General features: G+C 44.0%; 1 protein-coding gene across 4 annotated transcripts in view; it reads left to right on the plus strand.

Annotated features, from left to right (window-relative positions):
• Positions 1 to 22,833, plus strand: part of MAP4K3 (mitogen-activated protein kinase kinase kinase kinase 3) — a 249,756-nt gene that overhangs the window by 184,567 nt on the left and 42,356 nt on the right. For all 4 annotated transcript variants that reach the window (XM_083176045.1, XM_083176044.1, XM_083176047.1 and 1 more), the window contains 4 exons: positions 5,184 to 5,226; positions 11,050 to 11,212; positions 12,976 to 13,100; positions 15,222 to 15,263. In XM_083176045.1, the coding sequence (XP_083032171.1) occupies positions 5,184 to 5,226; positions 11,050 to 11,212; positions 12,976 to 13,100; positions 15,222 to 15,263 (373 nt within the window). The remainder of the gene's footprint in view (positions 1 to 5,183; positions 5,227 to 11,049; positions 11,213 to 12,975; positions 13,101 to 15,221; positions 15,264 to 22,833) is intronic.

The following is a 22,833-nucleotide window of genomic DNA, read 5'->3' on the forward strand; positions in this document are numbered from 1 at the left end:
GGTGCACTAACCACTTCCCAAATATCTACTTTCTTATTTTACTTCTTAGCTACTAACCTGAGAAATACATTCATTTCTAGGCCACAAATCTCTTGCCTATATTTGTCTTCAATCAAAATCAGACAGCTGAACACAGTGATAGTGTTATTACTGCTATGGCAACACTAAGCTGTGGATCTAGTGTTCCCGGTGCTCATAGATTCTGTTTGCAACCTAGGTGGCGTGTCTCGTAACTTCTGTTAAGTCCCTCAGCCGTTCTACTCTGTCTCCTGGTGGCTTTGTTCTAGCTCGGTCTTTTGCTATCTGGCTTTTTATGTGCTGTGCTTCAAATGTTTTCTGTTACAAGAATTATTCGCCTTCTCCCCGCAGCCTTTATTTTTAAATGCAGTGCTGCAATAAGTTTAACATGGTTAAGTTATGAGATTGCTTGTTAGTCCCTGTCTTTTTTAGTTTCAGTGTATTACTGCACTTCCAGCGGGTCATACCCTTTTAACCCATAAAAATTGAGACCATTGGAAGGTGTGCCTACAAACATAATTAAAAATGTGTATATGTTGCTCAGCAGAACCGACCTCTGGGTTTCTCTCCCTGATGTCACATTAAGATGTACATACACATGTCAGTTTCTTTATAGGTCATTAAGCTAAACAATAGTGAAAACGTCATCCAAATTCATCTAGTAGTTTTTGCATTATGAAAAACAAGCAAAGAAATTTGTAATTTTTTTTTTTTACGTCTCCATAGTTCATAAACAGTCCCTAAAAGATTATGGGCGGGATGAACTAACACCTGCAGCACCTTGCCGGCTACCTCAGTGATACTAATCACCTATGCTCTAACATATGCGATTAGTATAGCAAAGGGCAGCTCTTGCGATAAGAGCATCCCTTTGCAAAGCGGAGGGTGAGCGGGTACCCGGCTGCTCCACCCTCCGCCTGCCCGGCTGCTGCTGGTGGCCTCCGTCTCCTCCACCCTGCACCCAGAAGGGGATGTACGGGACTTGGGTGGAGGAGGTCACTGGTCTGGAAAGCACAGCAGGAGGCTGTTCGGACATGGGTGAGGGTGGAGCCGCGGAGGGTTGTGCGAGGCTGTGGCAGTTTGCAAACAGAAGCCCATAGGTTTTCCTGCATACCTGATAATGGGGGTTTTACCGCATTTTTCCTTTAATGCATCCCGCTATATTTCTCAAAGAGACACAAACCGTACAGTTTTATTAAATGTATACATTTCTTAATTTTATTTTATTTTTTTCATTTACAAAAATCCATTTTATTTATACAAACAGAATGTGGGGAATGTTGGGTTCATATTTAAAAAAAAAATATTGTAGCCACTTTTTATTCGAATCCTTAGAAAGTGTATGTGAGGAATTACATCCTAAGCAAAAGGATTCACGCCAGTGGATTGCCACTCACTATGCTCCCTTATTCCGCAATTGTCATGCAAATGAATTTGTGTAGCTAATTTACTTCCTAGGTTACAGCATAATCCAGATAATGTAAGTAATAATAAACAATGCCCTTAATAATTCACCATTCCTGCATTTGTCATACTTTCTACAATATTGTTAGCATTTGTCACTGATGTGCTCAAAAAAACATTTATACTATCTCAGAAATACATCTGCAGTAGCCACAAATAGAATTTACTTTTAATTCCACTCAGAATCTATCGTGCATACATACTACAAGCATTAGCTTTCATTTTTTTAATTTCAAAAATAGCATATTATGGAAGATTCAGTTACCTGCGTTTTTTACTACGCAGGTAAATCTCAAGCTTTTATGCCCAGAGCTATTCAAGTATTAGTCATTATCCCAAGGTTTACACACGTCAACACATTCCATGTTAAGTGCTGAAATCTATGGGCCACCCTAGGTCCTAAAGTAGAGTTGGACAACATATGGCTCACAGCCGTATGCGGCCCACGAACCGATCCTGATTGGCCCGCTGTCTCCCACCAGTGCATAATGAAAAGGGGCCTGACTGGCTGTGCTATTTGTCATTGCGCTACAGCACCACTGAGGAGAGCTTTGTCACTTCACGGGGGGCAGCCAACTGCATTTTTCTTTGTGATGTCAGAACCTGGGCGGAGATCTTGGTTACATATGTTTGCAAAAAATATAGCAAGCCTCCAGGCCATCATACTCTGATACTGGAGGTCCCTACACTTCATGATAATGGTACCCACTCTGGGCCATGTACTGTAATTGTCTGCTGCTAGGCTACATGATAATAGCACATACATGATAATAGCACATACCAATATATCTAAATTGAGAGCTTGCTTACCAGGGGTCACCGCTAAATCCTGATAAATGCAAGTCCCATCAGTCACTATACTATTAAATAAATGTATCTCTCTCTCTCTCTCTCTCTCTCTCTCTCTCTCTCTATATATATATATATATATATATATATATATATATATACATACATATATACACACATATATACACATGGGTTACATATTGTATAGACCATGGGTCTTAAACCTGTGGCCCTCCAGATGTTGTGAAACTACATGTTCCAACATGCATTGCCACATTTTTTCCTATAAGAGCATACCAAAAAAACTCAGGGCATGCTGGGACATGTAGTTCCACAACATCTGGAGGGCCACAGGTTGAAGACCTGTGGCATAGACAAACCTATATTGCAAATTTAAATTAAAAGGCAAAAAATTACAGAATATAACTTGCAGGACTGCTCATGTAATTTGTGACTTCAATACAAGTAAATGTACATAATTTCCTTTGTGGGATAGCTACATGCAATTTGGTATCGGTATCATCACATTCATTTATTCATTTATTTTAAGAAATGTTTATTGGATATACAGTAGGGATCCATACAATTAAGACAGAAGTACATCAAATCAATGGTACCATTGGACATGAATCCAAATGTCATAAAACATTTTTAAATAGGTATTGAAACAGATAGAGGTGAAAAAAGACTTAAAAACTGAGATACCGTAATCAGCTTCAGTGTCAGATAATTAAACCAAGAGATAAGTACTGTAGTAACATTATAAGCAGAGAAAGTCAAGAGGGAGAATGGTTCACATTCAGGGTTTTTAAAGTCCTAACGCAGAATCTCAAAAGTCACTGGAAACACTCTGGGCTAATATACAGCAGCCCTCAAACCACTTCTGTGTGATTACATCATTTGTAATAATAGCTGTTAGTGACTGTGACTCTGTTCTTAACGTTTCTGCTTCATTGTAAAGATGTAGTACGAAATAACTAGGGAACGGTTTCCAAACGCGGTCCTCACTGCACCCCAACAATCCAGGTTTGAGGGACATCACTGGATGTGCACAGATGATATAATCAAACTGATATAGTATAGAAGTCACCTGTGCCTTAGCATGGATATTCTTAACACCTGGATTGTTAGGGTGCCTTGAGGGCTACGTGTGGGAAGCACTGAGCTAGAGTATCACTGCTACTATAATCACGGCTTTACAGTACAAAATCTGTTTTTACAGTATGCAGTCAATAAGTCGGCATTCATAATGTCGACTGTTCTGATGTTCACATGGAAAACGTTGACTTGGACAGTATGTGGCCATGTGCAATGCTAACGTCATCATCGAGATTAGGAGTTTGATAGTTTGTTAAACAGATATGCCAAATATCAACATGGTGAACATGTCGATATGTTCACCATCAACATCACCTTGTTGTCATTCTTATGTCGACATTAAGATTGTCAACTTTATATAGGGAACCTCTCTTACTGTGCAGTATGATGGTGGTAGAGTTAAATACACAAATAAAAATAAAGCAGTCAGTATTTTCCCTGCACGAAAACAAAATAACTCGCCCAAATCTAAATCTCTCTGCACATGTTACATCTGCCCCACCTGCAGTGCACATGGTTTTGTCCATTTGAGAAGGAATTTGCCTTTGCGAGTGAACCAGAATAAGGGTCAACATGTGTACCCAGCAACATCTTGCCAGATGGATACCCCCCTGCAATGGGAGGTCTTCAGCAAAGGATTGTCGCTGAAAACAGGCAGGATGTCGTCGGCGACCTCAATCCTACACACTGGACAATATGCTGATTTTATCGCTCCAAATTGGCAAAACCATTACATACTATTGCAGGGGTTCCCAATCTTTTTCTAATCAAGGCACCCTAGAGTATCCGAATTTTTACACGGCACCCCTAGGCCCCAAAACATATATATCAAATGAAGTAGATTGTGTTTATATGTGCTTCTTAGGTTCCGTTATGTAGTAAAGGGCAGGATTCGCTTCTGATTGTACACATTTTATGATTGGCAGCCACCAGCACTGGTTTTGGCCCGAAATAATTGATCATAAATAATTTGAATTGGTCCTGGATAACCAACCCGAGGTACCCCTGCAAGTGTCCCAAGGCACCCCAGGGAGCCTAGGTGTACAGTTTGGGAACCACTGCACTATTGCATTTATTCTGGGTATTGTTCAACTTTGCTTGATTGCTACAGCTGTTTAATTATGGCCAATGTAATGTTTTATATATAATAAATTACACGCACGCGCGCGCACACACAAAATTATTGCAGCCATTTAAATCACAATGTGGCCTATCAATTCAATGGAATGTTATTCATGAATTTTGTCCTTTTGAATATTGAATTGATTTGAATTGATTAGTTGTACTGCCCCAGGGGTGATAACATTTCCCAAAAGCTCCAACTCCAGTATTAGTATATACCTTACCCCTGAATGCTTTTCCTGCTGTATCTATAATAGCTTGCACTTGCACAGCTGAGTGCCCCCCTGAGTGCTTATTGAGCCAAAAGCATGAGATGCCGTTTCTACTTCCTGCCATTTCATTTTGAGATCCAAAACTTCAGCATCAATACAGAGCACAAAACAAGTGGCAAACATTACAAATGATGATAGCGTGGGAGTGTGCTGTGTGCCTGCCACTTTCACCTACACAGCGCTCATAGTGTTAGTGGCTTTTACAATAGTTGTTTTATTTTATGGTCTGATTGTTTAGGGCTATAGTTCAACTGTATCTAAGCAAGTAAGGTTCTGCCAGGTGATTGTGTTATTATGCCTTTGATGTGCTAGCACACTTTTGTATATTCACTCACATAATCCACATTCATAATGGATGACCCAGGTCCTTACTTTTATGTCTCGCCTTATGGTCTTTTATTCTATCTTGACTTTTTCCAGTTCAACAATAAAGACCAAGGTGCCACCGCCTCTACCGCCAAAGGTCAGTGATCTTCCTGCTCTAACCCTGATATTGATGCAAGATAACACATTGCCTTATTACGCTTTCCAGATTGAAACCACTGTTTAAATGTTAATTGTACCATTTTAATTGCTTGAATATATTTCGATATGGGATAATGATAAGGCTATTGTGCCTTTGGCAACCAATCAGCTACTAAGTATACAAAGCACTGGATAAATGTTACGTCAGAGCTGATTGGTTTTTTATAAAAGTGAAATTTACAAAATTCGAATTTTTTAAGACACATCGAGTTCAATGGAAGAGCTGAGCACCAGTGCAATGGACCTTCCTGGTCACAGCTGACTGGTGCTGCATGGGAAGCTAAGGGGGATCTACCAGTCAGGAAGGAAAACCTATCATTCTGGGTGTAGTAGAGCAGCATAGGATCCTCTTGACTCATTGGCCTGTGTCCTCTTGCACACATCGTTATTATTATCTTATTTTTTAGTTGTTAGGAGACACAAGGTTTACAGAAGTTAACAAATAAAAAGTTTGCAGCATGTCATGTGAAGACATGAACCGTATAAAGCGCAAATACAAGTGTTGCAATAAAACCACAGATGAGTGACACATACAGGGAAACGGTAGGGCCATTCACTGTAGATATAGGGTCTAATTCACACTGGACCACAAAGCAAGTCTTTTCTCTAATGGAAAAAACCCATGGTACACTGCAGCTGGGGTAAATGTAACACGTGCAGAGAGAGAGAAATGCCCTGTATGTGGTATGTGGTGAACAATATCACTCAGACATGGGCTTCTGTACCATATTGTTCACAATATCGTCTAGTGTGCAATATTGTTAACTCCTGTGCATTGTTAATGACCCCCTTCATGGTTAGACGAGGGAGGTCCGACAATGCCGCCAAAATCGGAGTCGACTGGTATGTAGGGGGCTTTAGATTTGGGGGTTATATTGTTTCAGTGCAGGGTAAATACTGGCTGCTTTATTTTTACACTGCAATTTCGATTTTAGTTTGATTACACCCCACCCAAATCGAACTCTTCCCGCAAATGTTACATCAGCCCATTTGCAGTACAACATGGTTTTGTCCATTAGAGAAAATAATTGGTTTGTGATCCATTCTGAATATATGAATTGTCCTACCAGTCTGAATTATGCCCATAGTCAGCACGCAGTAGTGAATTGCAGGGGAAGGCACAAAAGCGCTTGTTGATTCTGTATCTTTACCAAGGGAGAGCAGGCGGTGTCTAAATCACTGAAATGGAGAAGGAGACAAAAGTCAAGGAAGACTGGCGGCGAAGAGGGTCCTGGTAGGGCCCTTACTTTGTCAAGGTTGCAGTCACACCAAACAGCCCCTCTTGTCATGCCCAGTCATGTGAGAATTTTATAGCGCTGATGTCTTTTTTTGCAAGTGATGCAGTGATTCACAAATAGAAAGAGAGAGACTCAAGAGACTGTGCTGATTAATTTTATATGTGACATTGAATATCTGTGTGCAACTGAGTATCTGAGTCAGAACACAAAGGCCCTTATTTTGGTTCACTCGCAGAGGCAAATTCCTTCTCAAGTGGACAAAACTATGTGCACTGCAGGGGGCAGCTGTAAAATGTGGAGAGAGATTTAGATTTGGGTGAGTTATTTTGTTTCTGTGCAATGAAAATACTGATTGCTTTATTTTTACACTGCAATATAGATCTCACTTTGCAGTAAAACCCCACCCAAATCTAGGGCCTTATTCTGGTCGGTGCGGCCGGATCCGATTATGTGGCCAGGACCGTGCGTGCGAAACCCCGCCTTCCATACGGATCGTCAACTCCGTCCGTACGCGGTAAGAAGCTGGCTGAACGGACCGCACGTGTATTTTACACGGAATACGCCTCCTCCATCTAAGGGAACCTCCCCCATCATTCGATGGTCGCAGACCATCGAATGCAGGACTGAGTGCTCCACCAGCTCCCGCAACCTCAGACCACACGGACATTTTTCCGTGCAAAAGCAGGGATCTGGGCGGGCAGCTGACATCCGGCGATGTCATATGTCCTCCCCCTATACGTGCGTCACGGCCGCATTACCATACGTACGCCCAGCGTTTGCATGGGAACGCCCATGAAATGCGGGGCGTATGCATATGGTAATGAGCACAAATAGCCCTTCACGCCCCTCTCCACCCCCTGTTCGGAGTGTTCACATATCATGCAGGATTTGGCCGTACGCCCCGCTCGCACATGCGCAGAGACGCCTCTTCACATGCGCAGACACAAAACATCGGCGGCCCGAACGCACGCGGATATATCCGCACCAACCAGAATAAGGGCCCTAATTCTCTCTGCACAAGTTACATCTGCCCCAACTGCCGTGCACATGGTTTTTTCCATTTGCGAAGGAATTTGCCTCTGCGAATGAACCAAAATAAGGGCCAAAGTGCTATAATATAGCAGCTGCACCTTTTTTCCCCAATACAAATTTTGTTCCGCTTCATATATAGACTCCTGCACACACAATATACAAGTACCATATATCAAATGAATCACCCCAATTTTCTCACATGTCCTGGTTGCACTGCATTGTTATTAAGATACTTTTCAGCGCACAAGACTCCCATCGTTGGCAGATCTGTGCAGGGCCTGGCTACTCACTTGCGCATGGCGTATAAATGCTAGCTGTATGAAGGCACATCTGTAGCATCAAAATAAAATCTGCACCAATACACACAATGTCTGGAGCATTGTAAATAAATTGTAGTAATAATCCAGGCAAAGGCAGCAGACGAACACAACAACCACAAGATGATTACGTTTAAGCAGTATTTATATTGAAAATGGTATTATCTTCTATAGAAATGTAGCATTAGTCCGTCTCTTTATCAACCTGTCTCAGAAGTGGAGCAGATGTAGACCGCAAACTTGGACTTGACAGTTCACTGTGATGCCCAGCAGTATCCACTAATCACCGAATCAATTCTTCTCAGATGTGCTCTGCTGCTTTGCAATGAAAAGCGCCTGGAGCCTGAACATTTTTCTTGCCTTTCCCATTGCTAAGTTGACATTTCTTGCTGTTCCGTGCGAGCCCGGCCTCTCCTTCTGCGTCCTTTATTTACCTCCAAACATTTAAAGACGAGATTAATGAATTAAGGGCCAATCAAGCACAAAAATGTGCATTAGCTTCCTTGTCCAAAAGAGAATAGCGGAGTGCTTGCAGCGGTATGTGCATGGCCTTCCATCACACACACATTGCCCAGGAATTGTTCCTGAGCCTGGGAGCCTGGAAAAAGAACACTGGCTTCTCCGAGTGGAAAACACAAGGAATGTGGGAGTAGAGCTGGCTCCGGGCACTTGCTGAAAGCACCGGACTTCTTAATGTTCCTTTTCCAGAATTCTTCTCTTTCGTGCTACTGGTGTCATAGCTGTACACAGTCCTGATGAGCTGCTGTCAGCGATGTTCTATCCAGTTACAGGATGACCTAAATATGTCATTTCAGGCCACACACTGCTGAAAGGAGGCTTGGGGGGGCTGGTCATAGAAGTGCTGTATATATTATAGTCAGCAAGGGACAGGTTTTTTTTTTTAAATTGAAGACGGAATAAGATGACAAGTGATATTGCACGCTATGGGCAACGTGGTTATTGAAATTGCACTTTCTTCCTGCTTGCTGTTTTCAGGTGACAATGAATTAGGTTATTTTTGCACATTGACAAAAAGTATGTGCACCATTGGCAGCAGTCTGGGCCTGGAGGGATCGTATCCACCGCAACAAGTAGCTGATATCGCAGACAACCTCTTTAGCCTGATATACTACCTTATGCTAAACCATTCAACTAATACAGGGGTTTGTGCCTCTGGAGTTTAAGCTGACAGCCCCAACCATCATCCGATCTTGCACTAGTTCCACGTTAAGTGTAAGCAGGGCTGGCGCCACCACTAGGCAGCCTTAGGCATTTGCCTAGGGCGCCGGCCACTGGAGGGCGGCCACTTGGAGCAGCCCCCCCTCCCCCGGATCAGGTGAGCGGCTCCCTCTATCCCCAGCCGCATCTCAAACAACACACACCCATCCCCCCCCCCCGGAGCAAGATGCTGCTCCAGTCCCTCTCCCCCCCCCTGGAGCGACTCATCTCCCGCCGGCTTACTCCCGCCGTGGAGCGAGACGCTGCTCCAGTCCCTCTCTCTCTTCCTCCCCCCCCCCCCCCCCCCCCCCCCATGGACCAAGACGCATCTCCTGCCGCCGCTTCGACCAACCCCCCTCCCATTGAGCAAGTGAGCACCGGGCCGCACTGGGTGTAAGTGCAGAACAGGTTTCCCTTCCAAGTATGTAGGACTCAGATTTTGTAACACGCCCAGGACACTCCTACTGGTTACCTGCGATCATCTTGTCAGCACCCAGTTCACACACTGGAAACGCCTTATTTCACAGAAAGACCAATTCAGCCAAGTTGTGTCCAACTCAGAACAGGATGGGCATACACAAACGTGGTCACATCTGTGCATGCTCTGTGTGCAGACAGCTCACTGTGCATAAGGATCCCCGAGATTCCTCTTCATAGTTTCATTCTTATTTTATATTCCATTTTTTAGTTTCTTAACATCACATTGGATCAATTTAATTTTGGTTTAAAAAGTTGCAGCTTCTACGGATATGTAACAGCGGCAAAAAGAGAAAGATCTGAACTGTGCCTTCGCTGCTTTTATACCATGCCGTGATAAATGTAAGCTGCTCCTTATTACTTGTAAGACCGGAGATGAGCTGATGCTTAGGGTTAATGCCCCTGGCGACTGTGGACAGTGATGTATGGCCCTGTATTAGTATTTACATTTCTCCAGCAGGTAACCTTTCTAAAATCTTAACCAAGCAATTTACCCCTCTCTCAAATTATGTGTCAGTGAGCATCTGTAATAAACCCAAGCCAAGAAAATATAACGTTGTTTTTTTTTCCCACTTATAAATAATGTGGTTCTTTTTCTGCATCTTTGCATTGGTTGTATGTATCACAGTTATATTACACTTTTGAAGCGGTTTTAATAGATTTTTGTTTAAGGTATATTTTTTCTAAATGCTTTTAAGTATTGTAAAATATATCCATGTAGTAGAATTGTAATGACCTGAAAAATAACTCACTGTGTTGTTAATTCCCTATCCCCAATGAACTTCATGTGCATAGGACTGTAAGATAATTAGTGGGCATTAATGGAGTGCAGGACTGTGACATCAGTATGTGGATTTCTCCCTTATTCTGGACACCACAATGGAGGGTATCCACCATCAGTGGTATAATCCACAAAAAGCCGATCCTCAGAAACCAAAATGAAACATGGGATCAGGAGCTAATCCCAAATCCCATGTATTATCACGCGATCGCGGGTCCTTTTACAGCCGATAAAAAATGGCCTGGAATTGGATTCTACAATAATGACCATCGGTTATAATCACAATGTCAGACGTTTTTTTTATCACACAACAGCAGATTGAATCTATTGGATACCCCCAATGACTGAATTGATAGCTGATTTGGAAAACATTCTAAACTGATTTTTGACAGCTCACAAAAGTGACTATCAGGGTGTTTGGAAGATGACTACACACAGATCCAGTGCAGCCAGTTACAGACCTTATTCAAGGGAAAGAAAATCTGATAATTGGCTGATCAGTTTTGATTTTATCATTTTTATGCATCGCGCTGTTTTTGGGGCTACAATTGCGGAACTGTCACTATATGTATGGCCTACTACCACATAGTAGATTCATCCCTGATACCCTCACATACATATGTAGTCTTTTTTTTTCAACCTAGTTCATGTCTCATAACTAATACAATGTTTAATGTTTGTACTTCTTGCTCTTACAGCCTAAATCAATATTCATACCACAGGAATCAAGTGCTTCTGAAGATGACAACCAAGGAACGATCAAGAGATGCCCCATTTCAGAAAGCCCAGCACGCCCAGCTTCTTATGTACCTCCAAGACCTCCACCTCCACGGTTACCACCCCACAAGACCAGCCTTCATGGTGATCTTAAAATCTTTGACATTTTGCCAATATATAAACATATTATAAACTGAATATTTTTTATCCAGTCAGTGTTGTTCTATACTGAATGAGCTCAATGATGGTCACAAAATTTGGGGTAAAGACACTTTGTTTTGGGTTGCATCACCTACAAATGATAAATGAGTGACATAGAGACATGTTCTCATTCAAGAATACTTTTTTGCACCATTTTTTTTTTGCAAACATTTCCCTTTCTACATATATTTTCCTTTTGCATCCTTTTCATTTTGTAGTTCCACAACATGAAAACTAGTTAAAGAAAACACACACACAAGACCAGTATAACTTTATTTAATACTACATTCACTCACACATACATACCCATGGATTCCCTCGAGGGCCTGTCCTCTTCTCCAAGTAGAATCCAATAGGGGTAACTGTTGATGGAAATTATACTCACCTGCCGCCTCCGTTGGACAACGGTCCGCTTCTCCTCCTTCATGTACCCCCGGGAAATGAGCAGAGAATGTGTTTACATTCTCGACGACTCCTACAAACCGGGGGTAGGCCCACCCATGAGTTAATCAGAAGCAGAGATTTCCCGAAGCCTGGTTTGTGGGAGGAGCCGAGACTGAACACATTCTCTGCCTCTGTACCGCGGGTATGTACAGGTGGAGAAGAGGACCGTTGTTCACCGGAGGTGGCGGGTGAGTATAATTTCCTTTACCAGGTACCCCTATTGAATTATACTTGGAGAAGAGGACAGGCCCTTGAGGGAATCCATAGGTATGTATGTATGTCTGAGTGAATGTAGAATGAAATAAAGTTATACTGGTCTGGTCTGGTGTGTGTGTTTTCTTTAACTATTTGTCATTTTATGGAAATACAAGTACTGACGGGCCCTTTAATGCCCCGCATGCTGGGACTTGTGGGTCTCCAAGTCCCTGCATGCGGTGCAGGCTTGCTGCAACTTGTAATTTCACAACATTACACAGTAGTTTTATTCTATTTTGTACACTTAAACAATCAGCCCTGTGCCCACTGCCCTAGGGCACCAAGGACATCACCGGGTATCAGCCTGGGCATGGTTAACTCTGGAAGCGGGGGACATGGGGGGGGGGTCCCCATTTCTCCAAGGTCCCCGCCCGGGCTGACCAGGCACAGGGATAAATGCTTTGGCCGGTGAAACTTGCATAAAAATCTTTCCCCGGCTGTGGCATTACCCTGCTGGCTGTTTGGGCCCGGTGCTGGTTACCAAAATACGAGGGAATCCCTACTCCTTTTGTCCCCTGTATTTTGGGAGCCAGGACTGGCCCTTGAGCCCGGTGCTGGTTACCAAAATACGAGGGAATCCCTACTCCTTTTGTCCCCTGTATTTTGGGAACCAGGACTGGCCCTTGAGCCTGGTGTTGGTTTTAGAAATTTCAAGGATCCTCTCTTTTGCGTTCCCTGAATTTCTAAAACCAGAGCTGGTTCAATAAGCTTGGGACTGGTTATGCTCAGGGCGGACCTCACGCTGTTGTTTTTTTAAAAGTTTACTGAAAACCATACTGTCTAAAAATTCCCACGTGCATTAATTCACACACTTTCATGACCAAAAATCACACATAACCACATGCGATTCTATTACATTTGCGAATTATTCAAATAATTGCTGATTTTTTAAACATATGATCTGGTGCAATTTCGGAACCTTACTAAAAATCTCCTCCTATTACATTACGCCCAGTATCTTTAGCTAGCATTCAGACTAGAAATTGTTTGACCTCTTTTTCCCACAGGTAATGGAGTAGGTTCATTCCAGGTGAATGGGGAACGGGACACTTCGTCACTTCCTCAGCCGATAGACAGTCGTGCTACAAAGTCACTGAGTGTGCCTACACGGAAAGAAAAGAAAGATGTGCCGGTAAGTCCAATTGTTTAAACTTGCCTTAGAATTTAATACAGTCTTTGGAACTGCTGCTTATATTTTGGTTCTCTAAACCTGTAGTTGATGACGACAAACATGTCTAAACATGTAATGCAGCCTCCTCCATCCAAGTAACTATGGCCCTTATTCTGATCGGTGCGGCCAGAGCCGCATATGCGGCTCTGACCGCACCAGGCGAATCCCCGTCTTCCAGACGGATCGCCACAGCCGTCCGTACGCGGCCATGTGGCGATCCGCATGATTTTGGACGGGGATACGCCTCCTCCATGGTGGGAGCAGCCCCTGCATTCGATGGTCGCCGAACATCGAATGCAGGGCCGCACGCTCCACCAGGTCCCGCAGCACAAGATCACACGGACACTTGTCCGTGTGAAATCTTGTATGGGGGCGGGCAGCTGACATCCGGCGATGTCAGATGCCCGCCCTGTACCCACGCGTCATAGCCTCATTAGCAAGCGTACGCCCCGCGTTTGCATGGGAACGCCCATGAAACGCGGGGCGTATGCATATGCAAATGAGGCTTCGTAGCCCCTCACGCCCCTATCCACCCCCTTTGCGGCGGTCAAAATACGTGTGCGGCGATTTCGGCTGCACATGCGCAGAGTGCCCTCTGCACATGCGCAGACCGAAAACATCGGCGGAACGGCCGCAAGCGGCCGTTACCGCTTCAAGCAGAATAAGGGCCTATGTGAATTGTTCATGTACAACTACATATTTTAAGTTACTGTAGTAGCAAAAAATGGGACATTTCTTGTTCCCCCTGCATGTCATATTTTGCAGTTATATTGTTGTAATTTTTTAGATGAGGTGGTTTTGTGTTTGGTTTCATGTTTTGTCCCTGGCACTCACATTATGGTTTGCAGCTGACAGGAGACTGCAAATTACATGCACATAGGAGGTTATTCTGGTTGATATGCAGCGCTGCAAAGTTCGCAGCGCTGCGTGTCTTTTTTAGCCCACTGTTCGCAAAGGCCACCGTGCAGGGAAAATTCGCCCGCACGGCTGTGAATGGATGTTTTGTATAAACATCCATTCACAGCCTATGGGGTGACACCCACTTAATTCGATGGTCGCTGACCATGGAATGATGTGGTGCGCACATGCAAATCTTAAGACAACCTCAGGTGTCTTGGACTTGCTTGTGTCCTGGAGGGGAACATGGCGGGCAGCTAACATCTGGTTATCTCAGCTACCCGCCCCCAGCACCTGTGTCATCATCCCATTAGCATGAGAATGCCCAGCGTTTTCATGGGAACACCCATGAAATGCTGGGTGTTCCCATGGGTGCGACTACCCGCCCCTACCCACACTGGTGGGTGCGAGCACCCGGTGAACACTGTTAGCTGCGCCCGTTCGTACCGGGTATATTCACAGAAATGCACAGTAAGGAAACATTGCGCACCATTGCAAATTGGCAGCGGTGCGCATGGACCAGAATAGGGTCCATAATGTGCCGGCGCAGCCCCCAAAACTACTACAATCGTGTTTATGGACAGATCTGAATTAGGCCCTCATTTTACTGATCATTCATCTGGAAAGGAAAAGTCCCAGAAGTACATTTAGATGGCCATCTTCAGGGATCCATATAATAAGCTGAAGCGCACAAGGCAATTTGATAATGTGGAAGAAATCAGTCTGTTCTTACAACTCTGGAAAAGCATCAAATATGTTCAATGTTCTTCCCTTCACAGTCTGTGGGAACATTTCCTTGTGTACCTCAGTATGTGATCCTGAGTAATATATGCTTAATACACTTGGGATCTTCACGTTGTGTTTTGCAAAAGATTGCATTTTTTCCACAGGAACAAAGAATGCTAACAAAGATGAATTGTAATATTGTATTCTCTGCATACAGTAGACCTTGTACAATTGTTTTCCAATCTTCCTTTCTTGGCATTTCTCATGTTTTGTTTTGTTGTTTCCAAACTATCTACAGTACTTACAATGATAAAATATATTCTAACTGCAGCAACAGTATCTGAGAATGGTCTTAAGATATTTGTCTGTGATGCTAATGAGATTTTATCATCAATTTTCTATATCAGGTTCTCCTAAGCAGGAAGCATACATTTGTAATCCTTTTGTTTTCTTGTTTAGAAGGCAATAAGCAATGGACTTCCCCCTACGCCTCAAGTACACGTAAGTAACTTGCCAAACACATCCATGAAATGGTTTAATCCACAGGTTCTCAATCTCGGTCCTCATGACATCACACAGGGCAGGTCTCTTCACTGAGGGGTAGATTTATTCAGCTCGGTGAAGTGATAAACTGTCTGGTTTTTATCACCGGCCAATCAGCCTGTCATATTTCAAATCAAGCCTGTAACTTCACAGGTAGGAGCTGATTGGCCGGTGATAAAAACAGTTTATCACTTCACCGAGCTTAATAAATCTACCCCTGAATCACAAGTGAAATAATTAGATCCACCTGTGGATCTTTTAAAATGTGTCAGTGAGTAATGAGTGCACCTGCTGGGTGACTTGGAAAACGTGAACTGTGTGGGGTCCTGAGGACCGAGTTTGAGAACCCCTGTTTTAATTTATAGAAATATGAAATATTATGATTATCGGTACTGCGAAGTATGGACATTTCTGATCATTAAGTTTAGTGTAATATTTTTATTTTATATCAGGAGAGTCCAGTCAAAAGTAAGCTTAATCTCACAAGTGCATGGAACTAAATTAAAATAAGCGATAAAGACATACATATATTACTCATTTTGCCTTCTTTTGTTTTAAAGCTCACTCTCTCTCTCTTTGTATAAATAGAATAAAGCTGCGTACACACCGGGTGATATAATGTTAACAGTATGAACGATATCGTGTGCATATTGTCCAGTGGGTACATTCAATATTGTTACCATGGGTCCTTAATGAATCATGAATCGGTAATAGAAAAGTTATCGGGACAATTGAATAGCCCCATAAAGAGTTGAGATGAACCATATAGGGTTCAGAGTGCCTTGGTGCCACCAATAATATTTAATAATATATTTTATCAATTTGCCCATGTCCCGAAATACCTATTCATTTTTCTTGGCACCAACATCGAATGTATGATGGCCAGCTGTGTGGACCAGCAGGGAAGGGAAGGGTGTTTTGGTGAAGCAGAATAAGCGGTCCATGACCATTCTAATCTGCCTCTTAGTTTGTATGTATTCTATAGTAATGTACTAGGAAAAGGAAGCTGAGTCACCTGCCCATTGTCTTATAATTCCTGATATTGTGTGCCGCACATTTATTCTGGAGCTATACTGCTTAGGACAACATAACAGTGTAATAGTATAGTCTTAAGAACAGGAAAAGTCAGTGTTCAGCAACTTCCTGTTATGTAAACCAGCTGGAGTTGTGAATTAACATTAAATTTGACTTTTTTTTTAGTTTTGTTACATTTTAGAATACAGAGAAACTTAAAAATAACAGGACTTTATAATTTCTTAATCTGTTTACATTAAAATGAAACAGTGAATGTCACTACTGTTATGTGGCTTAGTGCCGATATGAAATCTAGATGTTTTGTACTTAAAATATATGTAGTTGTTGAAGAAACATCTCCTGTAATAGTGGTTGTACTGCCATCTTCTGGCTGATGTTATTTGTGTATCCTACCACAAATACATTGCACTAAGTAGCAAGCCTCTAGATAGATGCCCTTGGATGGGTTTTGTTCTGGCAGCTCTTGAATTTGAGTGTGCCACCATGTCTTTGAATGACACTTGTCACTTGCTACACATTTGTTATGCACATTTGACTGCCAAAATGTGATCGGTCAGCATGCCTCTGTGCCTGCTTGTCACTGCTTCTGATGTGCTAGCAAGAGGTGTTTTCTATGCATGAACTGAGATGAACTGCTCAGCAGTCTGATAAAAACCAAGATACAGTGTATTTCCAGCAAATATCATATATAGATTCTATAGATATATGTATATTGAGATATATACTGTGTATATATATATATATATATATATATATGTGTGTGTGTATAGATAGATAGATAGATATTCATATATATGGGATGCGGTCAGTTTCCCGACGGTCGGAATCCCGGCATTCAAGATCCCGACACTTTCTCCCTCCGTTGGTGTCCACGACACCCATAGAGAGAGAATAAATTAGTGTGCCGAGCATAGCTAGGCACTGGGCCCACTGCTTGGCATACGCAGCGAGCCCGCAGGGGGGGGGGGGGGGGGGGGCGATCCACGCCCGCATCCCCCCCCCTTGTCGGGATTACGGCGGTCGGAATTTTTGAACGCCGGGATTCCATACCGAATCTATATATATATATATATATATATAGATATATATATCTATATATAGATAGATAGATATATATATCTATATATATATCTATGGTAGGAATAATTGGCTCAGGTGCCCTCCTCTGCGGTGATAACCCCTGATATAGTGGAGATTTAATAGGCGGCACTTAAGTCTCCAATGCTTGAAATAAAATGCAGGTGCAGTTTTATTATTAACGTTTTGGGGAACATATGCCCATCCTCACATTAACAATAGAGCTGCACCTGCACTTTTATTACAAGCATTGGAGACTCATGAGTGCTGCCTGTAACGTCTGCATTATATAGAGAGAGAGATCTATACTTTAGGATACTATTCCAAAATGAATGTTAGTAGTGTCCCAAAGGGAAACGCTGAACTGTAGGGTGACGACTTTTTATGCTGATCTAGTATTTTTTTACCTTCCTGAGGCAGGCAAACACAATTTCTTGATAAACAGCCCCGTTTTGGAGATCGTGGCTGTGAAAACACACAGGTCTGTAAACTTATCACGGATACTATGTGTTTTCGTCTAAAACCAGTTTTTTTTTTTTTCTGGGGAGCGGAAAGCTACAATTGGCAGAGAAAATATTGTTGGTAAAAAACAGTGGGAACGACCCTGTTTCTTTTCTCCCGAAAAATTTTGATGGGCTAATTGAATTTCTCCCTTAACCTCAGTCCGATTTCCATATTTTTGTTATTTCTGCAAGGCATGTTTTGGGTAATTCTACCGGGATGTGGATTTTAAGGGAGAAATTGAAGATTTATAGCTATACTAGCTGAATACCCATGCTTCACTATGGTATGAGGATGGTAACGTAGAAATTAAGAACATAGTAGGTTGTGTAGCAGGCAGACCTGAAACTGAACTGGGCAGGAATACCGATGTTAAGTTTAGTTGGTGTTAGTGTACAGTGGTTGGTCAGCGTTCACCGGCAGGCACGGGCAGTGAGGGGTGAATTTATGAAGCTTGGAGAAGTGTTATCTATCCCCATAAAGAACGTGATGAGCAAGGTGATAATGGTTCAGCCAATCAGCTCTTACCTGTCAATTTACATATTGTAGCTGATTGGCTGAACCATTATCACCTTGCTCATAACGTTCTTTATGGGGATAGATAACACTTCTCCAAGCTTCATAAATTCACCCCTGAGTGAGGTGCGGGGGGAAAGGATGGGAGTGGCTCCTCCAGAGCCGCCCACCCAGTCTGCTACCCCCCTCCCCCCGCGTCACCTGTTAGTGTACCTACACGCGCACTCAGGCAATGCCATTGTCATGACAATATCGATTTATAAGTACACTTTCAGCAGTCACCTGAACTCATGAGAAGTCTTTTCAGCTTTTTGTGCCGTGTAATAAGAGCGAAAATAGCTAATTTATTGTTTATTGTAACATTTGTAAAACTCCTTCTTAGGAAGCACCTAGGACTTAAGTCAAGATTGTAGCCCTTGTGGTTTAAGAGATTTCGTGATGAGTCAGTCTTCGTATATATGTAGATAGATATGGGCAGCACAGTGTTGAACTACAATCACGGGATAGAGTCGAACCATGGCCGTACCTGGTTTCTATGTTCTCCCCTTGGTTACATGGGTTTCCTCCAGATGCTCTGGTTTGCTCCCACATTTACAAAAATTGTGTTGCGTTAAATGGCTTTTGAAAGTATGTATTAACCCTTTGAGTGCCAAATTGCCAAGCATCCATTTTTATTCATCACAATCACCTGTAATGTTTACCTGATATAGGAAATATAATCTTTTATTACGAAAACATTTTTCATTTGAATTTCTCTCTCATGCAGCAGGAGACACTGGAGATTACATCGGGTTTAGAGCTGGGAATGCTGGGAGCTAGGCACTACTAAATTTGTTTCAGGGCAGGCTGGCTCCTCCCCTCTAAGACCCATCATACCCCCAGTTAGAAAATTGTGCCACGGGAGCTGGTCACAGTTTTTACACTGCTCCAACAGAAGAAGAATACAGGAGAGGAACCCTTCCCTGCTTCTTCAAAAGCGTGGGTCCGGGTGTCCTGCGCCCTTGGCTTTCTGCCAAGCAGCCTGTCAGAGCCTCACTAAAGGCGTCTGCCAGACTTTCAGTGTACCTGCGGCCGCCTACGAAGGGACCGTCAGACACAGACACAGTGAGTACCGCAAACTGCATCGCGACCGCTCGCTATCCCTCAGCAGACGCGGGTGTCTGAGCCGCACTCCCCCGGTCTCCGGCGGTGCACGCAGTAAGGTGCTTGTCGGAGGCTAAGGGACAGGTGCGCGGCTGGACCCGGAGCAGCGCGTCGGAGGGAGCGCAGGGAGCCGCCATTTTGGGTGTGGGTGCAGGCGGGAAGAAGCCTGAGGCTGTATGTAAGCGGGCATGGCGCGGCCATAGACACACACTAAAGCCTTGTTAATGTCTGCTTCTCCCTATAGGTGTTCAGCAGCATTGGGCTACACAGCACAGTAGTGTGGGGTAATTTTATGTCCCTGAGAGGACAGAACAGGGCAAATAGGCGGTGGTTTCTAACCTCCAGGACCCAGCACCCCAAGTTTCATTGAACTGTGTTGTGTGTTTGTGTGTGTGTGTGTCTGCGTGCAGGTGTGAGTGAATATAACTCTCAGACCGGGTTTGTGCTGAAAACATGACCAGCAAATCAAGCAGAGGGTGATTCAGAGGAGGATCATGCTCCTTATAATGAAATGGAGGAAGGAGAATGGGAAGAGGTACAGGAGGTTCTTCCAGAACCTGAGCCTGAACCTACACACATGGGAGTGGAAGCTCTTATTGTTGCGGTAAAACAAGTTTTAAAATTACCAGACGATCCAGCTCCAGAACCACAGGAGTTTGACCTTTTTGGACAGACAAAGAAATCCTCCATAGTTTTCCCCTGTCCAAACCAGGATAAATTGTTAGCAGCATGGAAACAGCCTGACAAACGTTTCCAAATTCCGAAACGTTTTCCAGCAGTTTATCCTTTTGAAGTTTCTGCCCTAGGAAAATGGGAGACTCCGCCTCCAGTGGACGCATCGGTGTCCAGACTATCAAAAAAGACTACACTACCGGTCCCAGGTGCATGCACCTTAAAGGACCCGTCAGACCGTAAGTTAGAGTCCACCCTTAAAACTATTTACATGGCGGCTGGGGCTCAACTTAGACCAGCTATTGTCTCCGCATGGGTAAACAAGGCCAATGCCAAGTGGGCGGACATGATTATAGAAGGCCTAGACTCAGGCATACCGCCAGAAGAAATAAGACAACTGGCGGAACATATAAAGGAGTCAGCTAACTATTTAGGGGAGGCGGCTAGAGATATTTCTTTGATATCCGCACGCATTTCAGCAAACGCAATATCCGCCAGAAGAGCGTTATGGCTCCGCTCATGGCAGGCAGATGCTGAATCTAAAAGGACAGTAGAAGGTCTCCCATTTACGGGAGAGGTCCTCTTTGGTCCAGAATTGGACAAATGGATAGCCCAAGCAACAGGTGGAAAATCTGCCTTCCTGCCAACTGCACCTCCGCCTGCTAGACGCCAATACACAGGGCCGTCATTTCAGTCATTCAACTCCTTTCGCCCACAGAATTCCTTTCGAGGAAGGGGGCGAGGTTTCCAATAAACAAGAGGTACTCGTGCCAGAAGTAGACCTCAGGCCACTGTCACCCGTACAGAGCCCAAGCAAACTCAGAAGCCAGTGGCATGACAATTTGCCAGCTTTCTTGGGAGAGTCAATAGTGGGGGCAAGGCTACTGGACTTCAGAACCCAGTGGTTCTCTCTGACAGAGGACCCTTGGATTCGCAGCCTAATTTCAGAGGGTTATCGGATTCAATTCGATTTTCCTCCCCCCACTCGATTCTTCACTACAGCTCTCCCCATTGCGCAAGACAAAAGGATGGCACTCCAGAGTGCAGTAGACACCTTACTTGCTGCACAGGTAATCATCCCAGTGCCTTCTACTCAAAGGAGCAAGGGATACTACTCCAATCTCTTTGTAGTGCCCAAACCGGATGGGTCAGTTCGACCCATCTTAAATCTCAAATCACTCAATCTGATGGTGGCTTACCAACCCTTCAAGATGGAGTCTATTCACTCCGTCATAGCATCCTTGGAACACAACGAGTACATGCTCTCGTTGGACATCAAGGATGCTTATCTACATATACCGATATGGAAGCCTCATCAAGCGTATCTGAGATTTGCTATAGGAAAGGAACATTTTCAGTTCAGGGCCCTGCCGTTCGGCTTATCGTCGGCACCCAGGGTCTTCACAAAGACACTGTCGATCATTATAGCGTACCTCCGGAACCAAGGGGTCACTATAATACCGTATTTAGACGATTTACTCGTCAAGGCATCATCTCCAGCAGTGCTGGAACAACATGCTCTGTTAACGGTCCAGACCCTGACCAGAATAGGCTGGATCATCAACTTCAAGAAGTCGTCGCTCCGACCAACACAGAGGATCCTGTTCCTGGGACTCTGGCTGGACACAAGAGAGCAGAGAGTATTTCTGCCGAACGACAAGATCAGCGACATACAGAGGCTCATTCGACAGACCTTGAGTCACCGCCGGGTCCAGTTACACTTGTGTGTGAAACTTCTAGGAAAGATGGTGGCAGCCTTTCCCGCTATAACGTGGGGACGCTTCCACTCGAGGCCTTTCCAGTTAGACCTACTGAGGAAAGGAGCGGGTTCACATCTGCTTCTACACAGACAGATCCAATTATCCACTCGAGCCCGCCACGCCCTATTGTGGTGGCTTCACTCCGACCATCTCAGGCAGGGGCGCCGATTTGCAATATGGGATTGGATCCTATTGACAACGGATGCCAGTCTCCGAGGGTGGGGCGCAGTGGTACTCCACCTTCGACTTCAAGGCCGATGGAGTGTGGAAGAGAGTCTATTGTCGATCAACGTACTAGAACTAAGGGCAATCTACAATGCTCTAATAGCAGCACAGGATCTCCTTCTAGGGAAGTCTGTAAAGATCCAATCAGACAACGCAACAGCAGTAGCGTACGTAAATCGACAAGGCGGCACAAAGAGCCGACAAGCAATGACAGAGGTCACCAGAATCCTTCAGTGGGCGGAAGATTGGCAAGTACATCTGATAGCCATATTCATTCCGGGAGTGGAAAATCTCGAAGCAGACTTTCTCAGCAGGGAGGATCTACACCCGGGGGAGTAGTCACTGCATCCCGAGGTGTTTCTGGAACTCACAGAGCGATGGGGAACTCCCGAAGTCGACCTAATGGCGTCAAGGAAAAATCACCTCCTGCCAAGGTACGTAGCAAGAACAAGAGATCCGCGGGCCATAGCAACCGACGCATTGGCAATTCCGTGGACGTTCAGCCTAGTGTATCTATTTCCACCTCTGCCCCTACTGGGACAGGTACTAAAGAAGTTGAAAAGAGAAAGAACCCAGGCAATTCTAATCGCTCCGTTTTG

This window comes from Crinia signifera, chromosome 3 (assembly GCF_055691185.1).
Source record: "Crinia signifera chromosome 3, ASM5569118v1, whole genome shotgun sequence".
Taxonomy (NCBI): domain Eukaryota; kingdom Metazoa; phylum Chordata; class Amphibia; order Anura; family Myobatrachidae; genus Crinia; species Crinia signifera.